This window comes from Typopeltis vanoorti, chromosome 12 (assembly GCF_054136105.1).
Source record: "Typopeltis vanoorti isolate ZY-2024b chromosome 12, IOZ_Tvanoo_1.0, whole genome shotgun sequence".
Lineage (NCBI taxonomy): Eukaryota > Metazoa > Arthropoda > Arachnida > Uropygi > Thelyphonidae > Typopeltis > Typopeltis vanoorti.
This window is the reverse complement of record NC_143560.1, coordinates 85,969,412-85,990,167: the sequence shown is the minus strand read 5'-3', so window position 1 is coordinate 85,990,167 and position 20,756 is coordinate 85,969,412. Positions and strand designations below refer to the sequence as shown.

Below are 20,756 nucleotides of genomic sequence, written 5' to 3'. Positions count from 1 at the left end.
TTTTTTCTTTGCTTTCCTCCTGTATTTTCCCCTCAACTTCTCCTGAATCTTTTTTTACTATCCTTCCTTCCAGACCACCATCACTGGGATCCAATGCTTTGCTTCTATGTTTGCCATGCTGGGCAATCCATGGACATCTGGAAAGGGGGTATCCTGGTAGTCTCGCACTACTTTGGCCTCTGCTTCGGCAAGATGGGTGGTCCTGAATGGCTCAGCCAGGTTCAGTCAGCTAGTAGACTTGTCTGCAAGAATCAACGGTGTTGCAGTAAGTCTCTCACTGTTGACCCTCGTGGAATCCACGTCTTGCTGTGGTGCTCGTATAACATCTGAGGTAGCTCTGCTGTTCCACTCATGAGCAATCATTGCTTGCCAGTTAGTAGGTGTCGATGTGTGGCTCCATGGTGGGTGGAGAGCTCTAGCACCAAACAAAAAAAAAAAAAAAAAAAAAATCTCATGCATGAATCATCATTTAAGATACATCATTTCATAAACGAAGCAAGAAACAAAAGACGTAATACCAATATAAATGTACCAGTTTTTCTGATTATCCATGCAATAGGTGAAAAACCACCAGGAAAATGTCATCCTTTATTTAAAAGGGTTTAGAAGGACTGGCAGGCTCTCTGAAATAAGTTAACAAACTATGTTTTTGTGATATCCTTGTAGAAACATCATGGCAACAACATTCTAAACAACTATTCAGAGCGATATCAATGGGTGGAATACTAGTTACAGTAACACTTCATAAAACACTCAACTCTTCTAGAGGAGTGATCAGAGATTGGGATCTCCTAGATCTTCCTGATGAAGAGATATGTTCAGAGCTTAAAGATCAGGAAATGACAGGTATGAGATGCATCCTGATACATAGGGATGGTCACTTGGTTCTGACCAGGAACATCATCGTTACTTTTTGATACACTTAAGCCTCCAACATTGTAAAAGCAAGGCATCACAACTGTCCTGCTGGACTGTATATCGTTAATCCACTAAGATGCTTCAAATGTCAGAAGTATGGACATACCCAAACCACTTGTCGTGGCTCTACCACCTGTGTCCAATGTGGTAGTAATAAGCATGATATCAAATCTTGCTCTGCAAAGAAAACTAAATGTGTCAACTGTCAGGAAGATCATCCTGCTTACTTCTGTGCATGTCAAAAGTGGAAACATGAAAAAAAAAAAAATACAGAAGATTAAAACAGAACAAAGTATATCATATAAGGATGCAAAAATGGAAGTTAGTCATCACCACCACCACACACCTGTCTTGAGATCCTCTTATGCTAAGAAGGAAGCAGTTAAGAAAATGTCAGCAGCAACTCAAACGTGTATGTCTACCTCACCATCTGATAATTTCACTATACCTGAACTTTATGATCATCAGTGCTTCTCTGTTGAGTACATCAGTCACATAATATGCAGTCTCACTCCAGAAACAACTTCAAAAATGGTTCCATTCAACGAGAACCCACTTATCCAAAAAAATTATGGGAAGGATATCACTTAAAGATAAACCACCAGACACTCCCTCCGAAAAAAAATGGATATTTTGATATCCACTGAAAGTAAATTAAACTTGCCAACTGATCCTAACACATCGGATGATGATGTATTTAATTTTGTTTCCAGAGAAAGAGATGGACTTCCCAAAATAGATATGTCTGATAACGGTAAGACCTCAACCTCCCGGAAATCAAACAAGTCTACGAAGCCAAAACAATAGCAAAAATTTGTACAAATCAACTGTTGTGGGTTTTGCTAGAGTATCAGTGATATTAAGAATATTGTTGACATTTTAATGCAGATATACAAGCCTCTCTGTTTCTGTCTGCAGGAAACATATTTAACATGTTTGCTGCCATGCTCCTCGGGCATAGTTTGTTACTGCACGCCAAGCACTTTTACTTGTTCAAGGTCATACGAGTAATCTTGTAGCCGGCTTATCAGACAGAATTCTGTTTCATACGCCAACTACAAGTAATCTCGTATCACCCGCACCTATATATTACATGCGCTGGTGACTGTGTAACTCAAGTTCAGAGTCAGTTACCTTCAATTATGCCATGGCCAGTAAAAGAAAGCTCACTGATGGAGAATTAGAAGCTTATGCTAATATGAGCGATGATGAATGGAAAGAATTATTTGGTTCCGATTCCGAAGATGATTATGATCATACAGACTACTCTAGCGGTGACTCAGATGATGAAGAAAATTCTGAAGATGAAGTTTGCGTCCAGCCAAATACATCAACATTTACTAATTGGGAAAATTCAGAACAAGAGCCCCCACAATTTGACTTTGTTGAAACTATGGGTTTTAAAATTGACACTGCAAATTTCAGTATCAAAAGGTTGGTTGAACTTTTTTTTTCTAAAGATTTTCTCACACTTTTAGTTGAATAAACCAATTTATATGCTTTACAAAATATTGAGCAAAGGCAAGCACAGATCAAAAAAAGTCAAAGAATTTCAAACTGGAAAGCAACAGACATACCTGAAATGAAATGATTTCTTGGACTTTTACTTCATATGGGTTTTTGTAATTTACTATCTATTGAGCATTATTGGAATACAAATCATCTTTACAATTTCCCATTTTGTCGCTCTAAAATGAGCCGAAATCGATTTCAAATTTTATTACGTTATTTGCATTTCGCAGATAATTCCCAAGCAGCTATTGATAAATTGCACAAACTAAGACCAGTCCTAGATCATTTTAATAGTGCCATGCGAAATAGCTACATACCAAACAGAAACTTATGTATTGATGAGTCAATGGTGTTGTGGCACTGTTGACTGTCGTTTCGGTAATACATAAAAAACAAAAAGCATAAATATGGCGTGAAATTCTATGAACTATGTGAATCGAATGGATTGCTGATAAAAAAATAAAAATTTATACAGGTAAATTTGAATCCTCTTTAGCAAAAATGGGTCACGCATATGATATTGTATTTCACTTGATGGAAAAATATTTAGACTGGGGTTATGTATTGCATATGGACAATTTTTATAATTCTGCAGCTCTGACTGAATCTCTTACTGGCAGAAAAACTTACATGTGTGGAATGCTGCGAAATAATAGAAAAAACAATCCACCAGATGTTATACAGAAGAAACTAAAGAAGGGGGATTTTATCTGGCAAAGAAGAGGTCCTGTTTTAGTCAGCAAATGGAAGGATAAGAGGGAAGTTCTTTCCATTTCAAATATGCACAAATTTGAAATGGTTGAAGTGAAAAATCGAAATGGTAAAATTCAGTTAAAACCAAATATCATTAGGGACTATAATTTGGGTATGTCGAGCATCCATCTTTGTGATCAAATGCTTTCTTACTATTCCGCCTTAGGGAAGCAATTAGATGGCCAAAGAAATTGGCAATACGTATTTTTGATATATACATTCAAAATGCACATAAATTTTATAATATAATTACTGGAAACGCAACGACTGCATTAAAATTTAGAGATAAATTTATCTCAGTTTTTGTTCAAATGGATGAGCTTACAACATCACAGAATATCAGCAGGGATATACATTATTTGGAAATTTTACCACCTACAGAAAAAAAGAATCGCCTGACAAAGCCATGCCAAGTGTGTACACAAAACAAACAACGACGGGAAACACGTTATTATTGTCCTGTGTGCCAGGAAAAACCATCATTGTGCGTGGAAAATTGTTTTAAAGTGTACCATTCATAATTTGATTAAATTGTTTTTTATTTTATTGACTTTATTTATTATTTTTATTGACGTTATTGGATTTTATTTGATTTACAAATTACGGGTTTATACTACGGGTTAACTCGTGCTTGGCATAGGAGGTCGGTAACTGACATACGAGTATATTCGTAGTTGGCTTGTGAGGCTCATGTATAATATACTATATTTTTGCTGAAATTATTTAACTTCTACCAAGCCCCCAGACGTGCTCTTCGCTTTACTCACAAGCCAAGGATCCAAATTAAGGTGCTTATACTACGGGTTAACTTGTGCTTGGTATAGGAGGTCGGTAATTGACATACGAGTATACTCGTAGTTGGCTTATGAGGCGCATATACCAACTACGGGTATACTCGTAGTTGGCAGCAAACTTGTTAAAACCTAATGAGGACCCTACTTTAAGGAATTTCACTGTTGTACATAAGGACAGAACTGGAGATGGTCCTGTTCATGGTGGAGTAGCTATCCTAGTGGGAAGTCATACTCCTTTCCATCATGTCCAGCTGGCTACTACTTCCAGAACAGTATTGATTCACTTAGCTATGGGATTTCTTATTACAACATGCTCAATTTATTTACCACTGGGTTATAAGATAAATGAGATGGAATTTGATAATCTTATATTGCAACTGAGCCCATACTTCTATGGGCAACTTTAATGGGCACAACACTGTGCAGTAGTGTCAACAAAAATGGACAAGGTTATATCAGTGAACAAGTCTTTATTGACAATAATGACCTCTCCCTTTTGAATAATGGACTCAATACCTTCTTCCATATGCATATCCACTCCCATTCTGCAATAGATTTTACAGTCTGCTCCCCTGCCATTTTTCCGCTGCTCACATGGGGATGTCAATGAGAACATATGGGAAAGCGATCATTTTCCTGTTCTTTGCACAATGTCTTCACAGGAGCCATGTTATCCTACACAGATCCCCATGTGGTAAATGGATCAGGCTTGACTGGAATTCCTTTTACCATCTTGCCAAATTTAATGCTAATACAGTTAGTCAAACAGATATACAAGCACCAAGATATACAAGAACCAATGAAGCAGTAAAGTATGTAACAGATTGTATTGTCCAGGTAGCAACAGCTTCAATTCCAAAAACATCATCTTGATTCCCTCCTCTCTCTCTCCAAAGCCTTGGTGGAACCCAGAGTGCCAGGCAGTCAAAATAGTTCAAGACAAAGCATGTGGTATATTTCATAGATAACCTATCACATCAAACTTAATAGCTTTTAAATATGCTCAGGCCAAAGCACATTATGTGAGACATCAGAACCAAAAACAATCTTGGATCCATTTTGCCTCATCAATTACTCAAACAGCAAGAACAGAAATTGTGTGGAATAAAATCTGGAAAATGAAAGGTATATACAGAGCCCACTGTATATCTACCTTAGACCATAATGGATGCGCTGTTGCTGATCACAGAGCTCTTGCAAGCACTTTGGGATAAAATTTTGCCATAATTTCAGCAACAACTTCATATCATTCTGAGTTTTTAATATTGAAAAAGTAACAAGAGAAACAGTAGCTAAATTTTTCTACCAGTAGAATCATACAACCAGCCATTTGATAAGGAGGAATTAAAGAGAGATCTTTTATTGTCTCACCCTAGTGCACTAGGGCCTGGTGATATTCTCTCTTCTATGCACAACACCCAGACTGGTATCTAGGTCACCTGTAGATGATTCATTGCCTGCACATCACACCTAAATGGTGTGGTATAGGAAGCAGCAGCCACATAGTTTTAACAATAACAACTAAACAGCTGTCTCAATGCTTTCATTCTAGTGGTCTCATCACCAGAGTGATATCAGTAAGTACACTGCAACAGTAAGAAAACAACTCTGGTTAGCACTGCCTTTCAATATGTTGGGCACAAACGGTATTGTGACTAGATGGGATTCTGACTTAGAGGCACTCAGTCATCATCTCACATAAAGAACCTAAAGGCGTTCAGTTCTCAAGGCATGTGATGCATGACATGGCCATGCATCTAGTCAACTATGGCTGCATGTATAACTTCAGCCATACCTTTGCAGCAATAGAATCTGACACTTCGCTAACACCAGGTCAGGGCTGCCGCGGATTCAGCCAGTCAAATTTACACCTTTTTCTAAAAATTTATTATTTTGCCAAGCACTAATTATTGATTCTTTCTTAACTTAGCTTATTATAACTTACATATTATCTTACATATAACTTAATCTACCTTATTTCTAATACTATGATCCTAAATAGCTCTATTTAGGATTTTACCAGTGATACATTTGCAATGTATCATTGGTAGAATCCATCATTGTGGCAGGACATACCATCGAGTCAAACTCAATCCAACAAGTCCATCATCATTAGAGAGTCAGAAAGTTAATCTCTACGATTAGGTGTGTAGAGGCATTGTGAGAGTCTTCATGGGCACTCCCACCTCCTTCCAACTATAACGATGTCATCAACAGTTCTGAGTTGGTCTTAGTTACCTATGATGGGCACACAGGTAACTAAGACCTGTGTATGTCAGGGTGGGTGACCAACTCCATGTTTCTAAGAGTAGCCCTCTGTATTCTCTCTATGGGATCCTCTATAAAGAGAGAATTCTTTCTTTTAAAATTCATTTTTTCTTTTTCTGTGAAGAGAGGCATGCTGGACCTGCCTTTCAGAAAGGAGTTTTTTGAATGCAGGTTTATCTCAAACCAGCAGAAACAGAACTCCATCCAACATCTAGAAAAGCGTCCACCTCAGTGAGAGTCATGTTCTCTCCTACCAATCACCCACAATCTTGACTTATATTCTTTCACTTAAACATTCACAGCAATCGGCAGGGATCACATGGCAGCAACACCTCTCAGTGGCCATCACAATGCTTTTTTAAATTAGATAGTTGGATTTCCCTGGTCTATGCCAGTTCTGAGTTAGCTGTTAGTTGCTGGCTGAAATGTTTGTGCCAAATGGGTCATCCAGCACGCCATGAGAAGGTCTCAGCACTGGTCCAGACTCAAGTGTTCTATTGCTGGACAGTTTTGTCATTCGTAACCTTCAGAGCAATCCTTGTCCCAAGGTTACGAATCCATCTTGCTGACTTCCTTTACCGACATTATTTTGCCGACTAAAGGCTGTTCACTTTAGAGACCTGCTATGGATATGGGTACAGTTCAGCATGAAAATCACACCCTCTTCCTTGGATTTTTCGAGAGTCAACAGGAGCACTCTGGACACCACAGGAGGTATGGTGTCCAGAGTGCTTCACATTTATGAATATGTGAATTATTTGTGAATGTGAGATGAATTCCCTAAAATTCATGTTGCATTTACAAACAGTATAGAGCTGTATAAGAATAATGGATTACATTTGAATAGATTTAGTGTAAGTCAACTGATGAGGCTTGGAATGCAAAGTAATCAACAGGAGATCTCAGAAGGTAAGAGGTGATGAGTTAAAGAGCAGGAGAATGAGATAGGTGAGACTGAAGAAGTGCCTGTGAAGAACAAGAGTATGAAACAACAGGAAGAAGTAAGAAATAACTGTGAAAAAAATAGGAGTGCAAAACAAATATATAAGAGATGATAGGGCAGACAGAACAGCACAGCATAAAGCAAGTAGATGCTGGAAGTAGTAGTGAATGTGTAGAGGTTCGTACATGAGAATATGATGATTTACTAGTTGTTTAATAGAGACATGTCATTTGACATACTATATTTATTGAATAATGGCTTCACACATGTAAGAGAAAACTAAATATAATATATTATTTCTATATATTTTACTCAATATACACCCTCTGTCCAAAAAGAAACCGAACTTTTCGAAAATAGAAAAAACTAGTGGCGTTGTATCTGTTTTTGTTGAAAGCGGCAACCTTCCTTAGTGTTGTCAACTGCTTATGACATTTGTTTCATTAGAAGCCGAGTTATAGTGCCAAGAGTGACAGTGTGTTTTGACAAACGGTCGGAAAATGAGTTTCAAACAGAGAACTGCGATTGACTTTTGTGTTAAACTTGGTAAAAGTTTTACCGAAATGCATCAAATGCTTCAAAGAGCATACATTGATGAATGCTTATCCCATAATCAAGTTTACAAGTGGTTTAAGCGATTTCAAAGTGGTCATGAGATGCTTGTGGATGACGAAAAGCCGAGCCATCCAGAAACTGGACTGAGCAAAGTTAACATCCAAAAAAGTGTGTGATTTCATCAAAGAAAACCCGAAATCGTCTGTGAGATTGATTGGAGATGAATTGACATCTTCAATTGGGATTCCAAAATCAATTGTTACAACATTTTGATCTAGAGTTTGGGCCATAAAATTAAATTTAATATAAATTTAACCAAGTGAAAAATAAACTTTCAAAATCAGCTACCAAAAGTGTATCATTTATACAGACTCATTGAGCTCTTTACAGGCTATCTCCTCCCCTATGTATAATCCTCATCCATGAAGTACTACACCTGCTTCACAAAATGAAAATCCTTAATTTCGATGTTCAGTTCTGCTGGATTCCCAGCCACATTGGAATCAAAGGAAATGAAGCTGCAGATGCAGCTGCTAAATCAGCCCATACCTTCTCCACATACTATTTGACAGTTCCATATACAGACTACAGACAACTTATAAGATCAAAGCTAATTGCTCAGTGGGAGTTAATATGGCAAGAAACATCAACAAGAAACAAATTATATAACATTAAACCTGAAATTAAACACTGGCATTCTAGTCGATGTACAAAGAGAAGGGAGGAGGTTGTCCTTGCTAGGCTCCACACAGGTCACAGTCACCTTATTTATTCTCATTTACTGAGAGCTAATGCTCCTCCTATATGTGAAAAATGCAATACACATCTCACTATTCATCATATTCTGCTAGATTGTCAAAAATTTACACGACAGAGGAATGAAATTTTCACCTATCAAACCAAGCCATATACACTCAGGGAAATGCTAGCAGACTTAGGCAAATTGCATAATGTTTTTAATTTTTTAGAAAGAATTAATTTGTACAAACACATTTGACCATAAATTTGTTTATATGTAAATACTTTTTTTTGCTTAACTTAACTTTTATACATGTGGAAAGGCAGCAGGAGTAGATGATATTCGACCAGAAATGCTGAAGTATGGTGGTATGAAATTCTTATAGTGGCTGCACTGCATAGTTCAGAATGCCTGGACAGAGGGACGAATTCCCGATGATTGGAGTAGAGCTCTCATAGTACCCATATATAAAAAGGGAAATAAAACTGAATGTGAGAATTATAGAGGTATTTCCCTACTGAGTGTTCCTGGCAAGATCTATGCAAGTATACTTGAGAAACAGTTGAGAAGAATTGTGGAAGAAAAGCTTGGTGAAGAACAAGCTGGATTCAGGCCAAACAGAGGCTGTCAGGATCAGATCTTCACTTTACGACAAATAGTTGAGAAATCTTGGGAATATAACAAAGATCTGTATTTAAGTTTTGTAGACCTGCAAAAGGCATATGACAAAATGCAAAAAGAAAAGCTATTCAAAATGCTGCAGTTATATGGTGTCAGTGGGGCATTATATCAAGCAATACTTAGTCTTTATTTGAGTTGTAAGTCAGCAGTTAGAATTGAAGGAAGTACAGGAACGTGGTTTAATGTTAAATCTGGTGTGAGACAAGCATGTACATTATCCCCTCTGTTATTCATTATCTATATGGATCACATTATGAAGGAAAGTGGTATTATAACTGATATCAAAATTGGAGATGTTAATGTCAGCTCTTTGCTTTATGTGGACGATGTTATACTTCTAAATAAATCCGCTACAAGTCTGCAAGATTCACTGACTAAATTGAATAACTGTTGTAATAGATATGGTATGAAATTCAGCAATAAAAAGACAAAGACAATGAAATTAGGCAGAATCATTGAAATTGTCAACTGTGTTTTGAACGGAGAACCTGTGGAACAAGTAAAACATTTCAGCTACTTAGGCATGATTTTTAGTGAAGATGGTAAATTAAATATAGAAATAGACAACAGAATCAACAAAGCTGGTAGGAAGTCAATTGAATAAATTCATATGGAATAAGAGAGAAATTAGTCGGAACACTAAATTAGCTGTATAAAAGACGGTATTCAAACTAGTTTTAACTTATGGATCTGAGAGCTGGGTCAGAAGTATAACACTTGACCAAAGACTAGAGACCGCAGATAAGAGAGTCCTGAGAAAGATTAGAGGCGTGAACAGATGGCATCAGTGGCAATATCATATTAAAAATGAGGATATGAGGATATTAGGAAAGAACTTGATGTTGTCAGCATCCAGGAATGCGTTAGCAGAGCTAATCTCAGGTGGTATGGTCACTTAAACAGAATGATTAGAAGAAACACACATATAAACCACAGTGAAAATTATTTAATTGTAAATATTTCATCCTAAGTATATTAGGACATCATCAGTACAGTATTTAAACAAAATTAGGAATAACATACAGTTAGGGCGCATGATTACAATAGAATCTCATGAAAACGTGCATAACGTGCTAAAGTAGTACAAAAAAAAAAAAAAACAACGTTAATTATTTAACACAATTTTGTATGATAATTTCCCATACTTTAGGAATAGTAAGAACGTCATTGCGGTTTAGGTTTGGTCTGTGTAGTAGGGCTTCAGAACTTTCTTTGTATAAACGTTCATGTTTAAATAAAGATCTATGTAAAAGTTTAACCTTTTCCCAATGGATCCTGTGGTTTGGATTTTCAATTCCGTGTTGAGAGAGGCCAGATTTCTGCGGTTTAAGAAGATGAATGTGGTCTTGATGTTCCGAGATGCGTTTCTGAACAGACCTACCTGTCTGTCCAAAGTAAGATAATTTGCATGAGCATGGAATCTCATAAACACCAGGTAACATCAAGGGTGAGAATTTGTTCTTAGGAGAAGGTAATAAGTTGTAAATTTGGTTGATAGGTTTGTAAGTAGTGGCAAAATTGTATTTCTTCATAATTTTAGAAAGACATTCTGAGATGCCTTTAACGTAAGGTATGGGAATCCTATGCACTTCTTCCTGCCTGGTTTGATGTATGCAGAAGTGACTGATGATTTTTTGAGTTGTTTTGGGATTATATCCATTTAGGATGGCTGTATTTTTGATAACTTCTAATTCCTGGTTTAAAGATTCTTCAGAGGAGCAGAATTTGTGTGCTCTGGAAACTAGTGATTTAATAATGCCAGATTTCTGAGATGGATGATGAGCAGAAGAATTGTGAATGTAGCGACCTGAGAATGTAGGCTTGCGAAAGATGGACGTGGCGATGGAACCGTCTTCTTTTCTTTTGATGTGTAAATCCAAAAAAGAGATACCCTGTGGAGATTCTTTTTCTAACGTAAAGTTGATGCGATGATGAAAAAGGTTAATTTTAATCAACCTGAACCTGAATTACAACTGTTTCTAGATAAAATTAACCTTCTTCATCATCGCATCAACTTTGATCATCAACTAAGATGGATAAGTGGCTGATAAAAAAAAAAAAAAAAAATCCCGTGACCAATCAGAAGAAGCAGAAACAGACTCAAAAAAAAAGGACAGTATTTCATATTTTACCAGAACAGCCCGCATCGTCTTCAGAAACAAACGGTAAGAGGCAAAAAATGTAATATTTTACATTTGATTTTTGCAATATTCTCTGTGTATGTTTTGTATTGAATATAAATACAATAAAATAAATATTATAATAATATATCTCTCTATTACGATTTTTTTTTTAGGGGGGGGGCGTGAAATATTTTAATTTTTGCAAAGGGGGCCCCTGATATCCAGAAGTTTGGGAAGCACTGCCTTAGACGATAGAAATATAAGATCTGATAATGTTGGAATCTTGACAAGTAACAGACTGATTTGGAGGAAAATTGTAGATAGGAAGTTAGTAATGATGTAAATTTTTCATGTAGTACTATCATATCCTGTACACCCCCTTGAGGGTACATGGCAGGAATTTGATGATGATGAGGTTAAATCTGACCAATTATGTATTACCAATGGCCTTGATCTTGTATATTTGTATCACCCTGCTGTAATTTTGTTAATATGTAAATACAATAATGGTAAACTTAAATTTTATGCATCAATGCTGTATAATAATTCCTTTCTGACTCTTTAAGTATTAGTATAATAATGTTTGTTGTTAAAGATATCAAGCTATTTTAAACCTTGTTTTACTCCATTTCCCAAGTCAGCAAACAGAAAAACAAGTCAAGTTTGTGCCTGCAAGTGTTGCAAGTCTAGCTGACCCTGCATGTAGTGCAAGACCAAGGCAACTCATGGTAAAAGTAGAATAAACTCTGATCACTAATCTTAATATTTATCCTTAATGCAAAGCACATATCCTGGAGGAGATGTATGATGTTTTGTATTAAAGGCAAGGGGCCACTACCCAGACCGGTTTCAACCTTTATTGAGGTCTCATCAGTGGGAGGCAGGCTAGAAATACCAAGATTTTAGTAATACAGAGCTTATAAGTATTTTACCAGAACAAGTTACCATACGGTGTTTTAACCTTATTAAATAAAAATCTCAGGAGGAGATATAAATGTAGAAAGTATTTTACCTTGGGTATAATAAATTAAAATATATCAAGCAATACTTAGTCTTTATTTGAGTTGTAAATATTATAATTTAAAATAGCTTGGTATCTTTAACATTTATTATATCCATGGTAAAATACTTTCTAAATGTTTGTTGTAATCTTACTAGATGTAGACACTGCTTTCCTTGTCTTGTTTTGTATATACATATGTTAATCTATAGTTATCTATTTATGTACTGCTGAAACCTCTGCAGTAATTTTGTTTATATGTAGATGCTGCATCGCTTAACATACATTTTGTGTATGCATCTTATTTACTTTATTTTTCGAATAATCGTGTAGTGCTGTAGGACATCTTACCTATTTGTGTACTTTCTAGTAATTCTGTTTCTACTGCACTGCTAAATTTAATTTTCATCCACGCATATTGTATAATAATCCCTTTTTGCCTATTTTTGTATTGCTATAAAGGCATCTATTATAATTTTACATATATGTAGATACTGCATTCCTTGGCTTAGTGTTTCATATATTATGTATTAACTTATATTGTTAACTGTTTTTGCACTACTATAATAACCTCTGACCTTGTGTGTTGCTGTGCCCTCTGCAGCAGTTCTGTTTACCTAGAGATGCTGCTTTGTGCAACTTAGATTCTTGTACAGACATATTGTTTGCAATTCTGTAAATGCTAATGTTGTAACCTTTAGTATGGCACAGTATGACCTTTGTAGTTTTTGTGCCAAATAAACTATAAACCATAAACCAAACCAATCTGTAAAAAGGAAAATAAAACCCAATATGAGAATTACAGAAGAATTTTCCTGCTGAATTTCTTAGTAAGATTTATAGATTTATGTAAGCGCACATAAGAAAAGGCTAAGAAAAATTGTGGAAGGGAAACTTGGGGGAGAACAAGTTTCCCTTCCACACTTCAGCTATCTAGGCACAATTTTTAGTGAAGATGGCTAGCTAATTAAGTATGAAAATAGATAGCAAAATTAGCAAAGCTGGTATGATAGAAAGTCAGCTGAATAAAGTTATATGGAATTGGAAAGAAACTGAGTGTTGAAACCATTTGTCGATCTGAGAGCTGGGTTAGAAATCAAACACTTCATCAATGACTGTAAACTACTGATGTGAAAGCTCTGAGAAAGGTTAGGAAAGTCAACAGATGACATCAATGGCAGAATTATATTAAAAAATTAGGATTAGGAAGGAATATGATATTGTTAATGTTCAGAAATGTGTAAGCAGAATTAGTATGGTCACTTACAGCAGGAAAAAGACCTAGAGGAAAGCAAAGATCTAGGTGGATTGATATAGTAAGAAATGCCGTAGAAGACCAAAATATAAGATCTGAGGATACTGGAGTCCTAACAGTTAACAGATTAAGATTAATTTGAAGGAAATTGTTGATAAAGGTTATTAATGATGTAACTTTTAACATCATAATATCTTGACAACAGCACTCATTGCTTGCTTGCAAGGCACACTACACCACAACTTGCCATCTATTCTATCAGCTTATGTGTCCTGTTGGCTGATTTTCCTGTATGCAGGATGAAAAATCTGAGTTTCTGGGAAAAATAAACCTGTTACCTCCATATGAGATCAGGTAACTTGTATTCAATTGAAAAAGTCCATATAAAGATTTCTCTTGACAAGAATCAAACACAGGTCTTTTCCATTGAAAGGACACATTATCCCATCGTTCTTCCAGTTGCACTTTAGAGGCACTTAATTCTTTCCTGATATTACTGATTTTCTCTGCTTCTTTTGATCTCTTACTTCATGTGGTAAAATAACTTACAACACACACACACACACACACACACACACAAATTGACCCAAGAAAGTTAGGTATGTCACAAATGCATAAAATATATGTAGATACTAGTCTGTTTTATAATTTACTACCATAAAATATACACAAATCTATTATCTTCTTAAGGTGCCATCTTCTATCGAAGGTCAGTGACTATCTTGGCGAACAAACTATGTTTTTGCGCTGATCTCAGCAGTTGTATACTGCTCTTTCCTGCCTGCCTTGATGTTGTCAAGCCAAGATATAATTTTTCTTCCTCCAGCTCCTTTGCCATCAATACTACCTATGGTTTATAGAAGCTGATATTTGCTTTCTCATGATGCTTTTCGTTTCTTGATTGTTTGTATGAGATCTTTGGCTTTGCCAATGGATTTTAAGACATTTTCAATGGTTATTTTTTCTGTCCATAATATCTTTAGCATTTGTCTATATAGCAACATCTCAAAGGCTTCAATTTTCTTGATGGTTGTTGCCTTCAATATCCATGTCTCAACTCTATGGAGCAAAATGAGCAAGACACATCATTTCAGCATTCTACAAACGTAAAGATGCAGTATTAAATCATAACTGCATAAAATGAACTATTATTAATTAGTTAATAATAGTTCATTTTATGCAGTTATGTTCAGTATTAAATCATAACTGCATAAAATGAACTATTATTAATTAGTTAAATTAATTAACATAAAATAAAAATTTTATAATGATTCATTAATTAGTGTATATTCTAGGCTACTGCAAAGCAATCATAGGCTGCCATGAATTGTTATACCTGTAAATAAATATGAATAATTTCTTTGTCAAATTATCTTTTCATTTTTGTATCTAGTGTTAGTAGTATGTATAACATCTGCAGTGTTTTGTATCATATAAGATAATATTGATGTGGGTACTGACAGGCATATGATTCATCTTGTAAACAGACAACATAAACTTATGGTACTGATAAATATAGTACAGTACTGTAAATGCATTTTCACTTCCTTGTGATTTTCTTTAATAACATTTTCCTTCCTCTAGCTCACTTTATTGTAAAAATATAGTATATAATAGATACATACCGTACAAAATATGTGTTAATCGACTGTTTATGTTATCAGTAAAGCTTTTGGCCAACTGTAGGCTATTAGTAGTTAAGTTTTTGGAGAGTCAAAAGTTATACGTGGATTTTTGAATAACGTGGGCATCAGCATCCCTAATCCCTGCGTTGTTCAAGGGTCAACTGTGTATATATGTGTGTGTGTTATGTGTAAGAATGGTTCAAAAATCTGTGTATATGTGTGTGTTGTGTGTAAGGATGGTTCACATTGTTCAAAAATCCAAGTATAACTTTTGACTCTCCAAAAACTTAACTATTAATAGCCTACTGTTGACCCAACTTTTATACAGAAATTTTTGACCAGCACTCTGACATGTTTGTTAGTGACATGTCACATATTTTGAGCCAAACCCAAGCTTTGTATGTTAATGACATATTTGTATGTTGGCTCCATGATCCCCATACCCTAAATGTCATCCTTTTCACTTAAACAATGTAAAAATGCATATAATTTACTATTAAAACTGAAAACCAGAAATACATTCTGAGGGAAGGAATGTGACAGTCACATTCCTTCCCTCAGACTGTTTATCCATTACTATCTTTTTTTTTTGTATCGCTTCCACATATGAAAAGTGATGAATTTGTAACACAGCGGTGCTAAGTGGGGTCTATAGAAAATTTACACACACACAGATTCTTGCCACCACCCAACATGAAAACTACCCGACATTGACAAAAGAAAGAAAGAAAAAAAAAGAGGGGTGGGGAGCAATGATGAAATGCTCTGATGAGCAGGTGTCCTAAATGAAATTCAAATAATTACTGAGATGTTATAATAGTGATAACAACAACAACAAAAAATTCTCAATGGAAATGTAATGAAAAAGAATATAATATAGTATGACCATAGCTTTTCCTTTTCAAATATTTGAAAGATTAAATAAAATGAATAAGCTCCTCAAAACAAGCCTTAAAGTACAAGCCATTAGGAAAAAGAAAACCAGGATGTCCTCTTAAACGATTCAACGATGACTTCTAAGGCCGGAACAGGCCATGCTAGGCCAAAATCCTTGATACGTATGATGATGATGATGATGAATAAGCTCCTGAAGGATTCTCTAACCATCCTTCTGGCCCATTCAGAATTATACCAAATTAAGTGAACCTGTAACTTTTCATACAGAGGAGAAAAGAAACAGTCTGAAAAGAGTATGAATGGTATTGCATTAATTATGTGAAACACAGGATGTAAATTCAAATCCAGGGAAACCTATAATTTCCTAATCAATGACTTTAAGAAAAAAAAAATGGTTGGAGATCTCCAGAATATGGACCCACATTTGATCCCTATGGCTACTTCCACTATTTCAACAAAAGTCAGAATGAAGAGTACCAACAAATCAAAGAAGACTAAGCTACTAACATTGCTTAATCTATTTGAGAACAGGGAGAATCTAGGTTCATCCAGTTTACTAGCAAATAAAATTCTCTGGGCCACCAGCAGTGTTGGCTCTAGGCATCAAGTGTTTCCAAATCCATAATGTTGATCTTGGTAGTCTTTTCTGTTCTCCAGTAACAATGAGTATAGTACTCTAGGCTGTCACAGTTTATTTATTTATTTATTTTTTAAGATAGTTCAAGGAATTTTACCATCTTTATTACTTAATTTAAGGAATTTCTAGGCAATATACCAGTATCCTTTAAGACTAAAATTGGGTGATAATTGGATGTTCCATTATTCTTAATTTAAATCTCAAACCACCTTAAGTATGCTAGGTAATTAATCTCATTGAATCTCATCTATTTACTTTCCAAGAAGTCAGGCTAGAGTCAGTAGTTAGCTAAATTAGTAATTCTGTAGTTTGTATGTAGTGATCTTTACATCATGATGATGGTCATGATGTAAAGACTGAAAGATTGGGCAAGTGATGCCCAATAGTTAATATATTAAATTTAAAATATTACTTAAACACTGTCTTAGACCTTATAAGGTTTTCACAAATGCTGAACACAGTGTAACTGAAGTAAAGAACATATTTTTGTTGTGACTTAATTAAAGCATAGATTAGTGTACTGTTATTTTGGGAATTACAAACTTAGAGTAATCGTTAATCTTTCATTAACAGATTATTAAGTCATTAGGTTTACAAATCATCACTTGCACATGTATATTGTTTGTTTCTCTTAAAATATTTTATTTATTTGGAATGTATTTGAAAGAATTGTATTGCCCAGGAATCACACCTAGTCTGTTCACATTGTAAAAACAATTATCAGGTTTACTGATTTCAGCTACAGAATTTCTTTTTGAAAGAATACTGAATCATGTAAGCTGCTGTGAGTATGCTACATTTAATAAATAAACTTAACTAAATTTGAGGAAGCAAGTGCAAAAATCTATTAGTGGCAGATTAAGGTCACTATTTGAGCCAGCATTTCTCAGATCAGACCATTCTAACCCTATCTAGATAGAGTTAGAATGGTCAAAGTATGATTTGTGCTGTGTTCTCTGGTTCCATTGCCAAGCCTAACCTCAGTGACCCTTGGCACTTGTATAAATTTCCTTTACATAGTCTTGCTGTTTCCTGCTTTCATTCTCTACTCCCATTGTTAAATTTCCTCTGCTTCCTAGGCTAATATTAATCTTATGTATTTTGTCATTTTTGCTGCCTTCATCTTCTCTTCTTTAACCCCCCCCCTCTCCTCCAGTGATGGGCTTCTTTCTGCTGTTTGCATTACTCTATTCAGTCCTAAACCTTCATTTGAAGAAATGATTTTTCCTTTAGATGGAAATACACCTGAATTCAAATCCTCTCAAGGAAGTAAGGTATCGGTTGTCTTTTCAGTTAAAGTTGTCATGCTGTCCAGAGCAGCAGCAAGCTTTCCTTCTTCCTGCATCAAAAAACGACAAGCTTTCCACTGAATTCCAACATTATACATGAATTAACTGCATTTATACTGTTTCTTTTCCTCTCTTTCAGAAAATGCTATACCCTATATATTTCTGCTCCTGCAAGTATTCTATTCTAATGGCCTATGATTAGTCTAATTTCATCCATGTGTTGTAATTGTCCATCATTAATTATTTCCAATCACAACTTTTTTATCTTTTCACAAAGCTTTTACTGCCACCTGATCTATCTACCCTTGTTTCTGGAGGGAATGATTTTTCCCTCCCAGAAACCCGGGTTTCTGGGAGGGAAAAATCATTCATTTGCCTGCCTGGAAAAATTCATTCCCAGGCAGGCAAACCAGCCATTAGAACACATGCAATTTACATACATAATACACTGGCCTCATAGCCTGAGTTGCTTCAGCCATAAATCTAAATAAACCAAACCATTTTTGCACTTGTTCACAGTTTCTCTAAATGTCTGATTCCAACATCACTTAAAATTCACTCATTCCCAGGCAGGCAAACCAGCCATTAGAACACATGCAATTTACAAGTTTCATAATACACTGGCCTCATAGCCTGAGTTGCTTCGGCCATAAATCTAAATAAACCAAACCATTTTTGCACTTGTTCACAGCTTCTCTAAATGTCTGATTCCAACATTACTTAAAATTCACATCTTATACAAGTCCTTTCTGTTTTCACTCCCATTCTTTATACATTGAATCATTTGGAACTAATTATTCTTTTTGACCCTCTTCTAATTATAGCTTGGATTTCAAGGTAGCAACTTAGTAACAGTCTTTCACTAATAATAATTATAATAATTATTCATTCTTAAGGCATATGACTCGCCAAGTATCCTTGACTTTTGTAACCATAATTTTGGGAGAAGGTGATTAGTCTTGTGCATAAATATATATTTTTGTGTGAAAATTTTCTGCATGTGTTCTTCTGGGCCAGTTTGGTTGTGGTATAGAAAAACTAAATTTCTGGGTGGAACAACTCAACAACCTTTCTGTGAGGCAAGCCAACTCATCTTCAATTGAAAAGTCTTGGTAAATTCTTTGTGTCAAAAGATGTGATTTAAACATTGTCTTTCCTACCAAAGGGTTTCATTGCAAACAGACTGAGCTACAGAGAAACTCTTCACTACTTCCAGCAATTCATCATCACTATGCAATTGCCTCTTTTACTATGCAGCTCACCCACAGTCTTGTCCATTTTGCTTCCAGTCTTGTTTTCATATCATAAACACTCTCCTTTTTCTTTCTTTTATATGCTTTATACGCTTTGTTTTTATACCTGTATATTCTACTATTTAAATTTTTGAAAGAGGTAAAAAAAAAACGTGTAATTGACCATTGTGTTTTATTTGCACCTACCCAAAAACATTTTTGTACTTTTTTTTAAGAAGAATTGTGCATCAAAATTTCAATAATTATGTTAAATTAACAGAATTTTAAAGCTTGTCAATTATGCTGCAATGTTTGGTACGTTAAGTAGATAGCAAACAAATGCACACTAATTGGAGCATTAATACCTGTTATTGGAATAATTCAGCTATCCATCATACCTGCTAGATCTGACAACAGTATCAGCTGAAAGAATGCAGCTGCAATATTTAATATCCATATGTTTTATCTTTCCAGAACAGTATGAAATAACTAAAATATATAGCAGTAAGGAGAAGAGCCAAATTATTATTATTTTTTTAAGGCACAAGTCAGGAGTTTACAGAAAGAAAATGAATTGCTGCAATCAACATCTAGCCATTTCATAGGCGATGAGATAGTCACAAAATCAGCTGCATTAGGAACTAGGATGCATACTGTTGCAGACAGTGCAGAACAGTCTCTCAAGTATGTTAATTTATTATACTTTTAATATTAATTAGTTGTGAAGGTATATGCATGTGTAATTTAGTAGTGTTTAAGACTATTCAGGAGCATGCATCCATTTTCATTGTTGAAGCTGAGTCTGTTAAAGATGACTTTCCTCCTTTATTTTGAGGGTGGGGAGAAACAGGGAAGAAAATCATCCCATGTTAATTATGTTAACTGGTATTAGAAACAAGAATTGTATGTTTAGCCACATGATTTTTATACTATTAGTCACTTGTCACATCACATTCAATTTAATGTATAGATACACTATGTTGAAATAAGTATTGGGACACTATTTTTTTTAGAATAAATATATTAATATTCCTGTTATTACATGTGGTATGTACCACTACATAAAATAAACAAATAAACTTTTGGAGCTGACTGTATCTATATACTGTCAATAGCATATGGAGAAGGAACTGCTAGAGAGGTTATAAAAGGCCTCGTTAGTAGCCTCTGGTTGTGACTATAATATTATCAGATAATGACAATGTGAGAGTGCCACCTCAGTCAAGAAATGCATAGGTTCAAGTTATTGTTATGGCATTACATTACAAACTGCATGATCCTGTCATAATAGACAGGATCATGCAGTTTTAACTTGAAGATATAATAGTAATCTGAACCCATGTCATTACATAAAGAACTGCACAAAAGACATGACAGTCAGTTTTTATATAATGAAACCTGTGGTGAATTCATCACTAAAAAACACATGTACTAACCACAGTGAAAAGTTTTAATACGTAAATATTTCATCCCAAGTATCTTGGGACATCCTCAGTACAGTAATTCAAACAATACTAGGAATAACATACAGTTAG

The 20,756-nt window shown here is 35.2% G+C and overlaps 1 protein-coding gene across 2 annotated transcripts in view; it reads left to right on the top strand.

Moving 5' to 3' along the window:
- LOC150100957 (uncharacterized) overlaps window positions 1–20,756 on the top strand; it is a 123,906-nt gene that overhangs the window by 83,610 nt on the left and 19,540 nt on the right. For both annotated transcript variants that reach the window (XM_090401760.1, XM_090401759.1), the window contains one exon: window positions 19,763–19,905. In XM_090401760.1, the coding sequence (XP_090257886.1) occupies window positions 19,763–19,905 (143 nt within the window). The remainder of the gene's footprint in view (window positions 1–19,762; window positions 19,906–20,756) is intronic.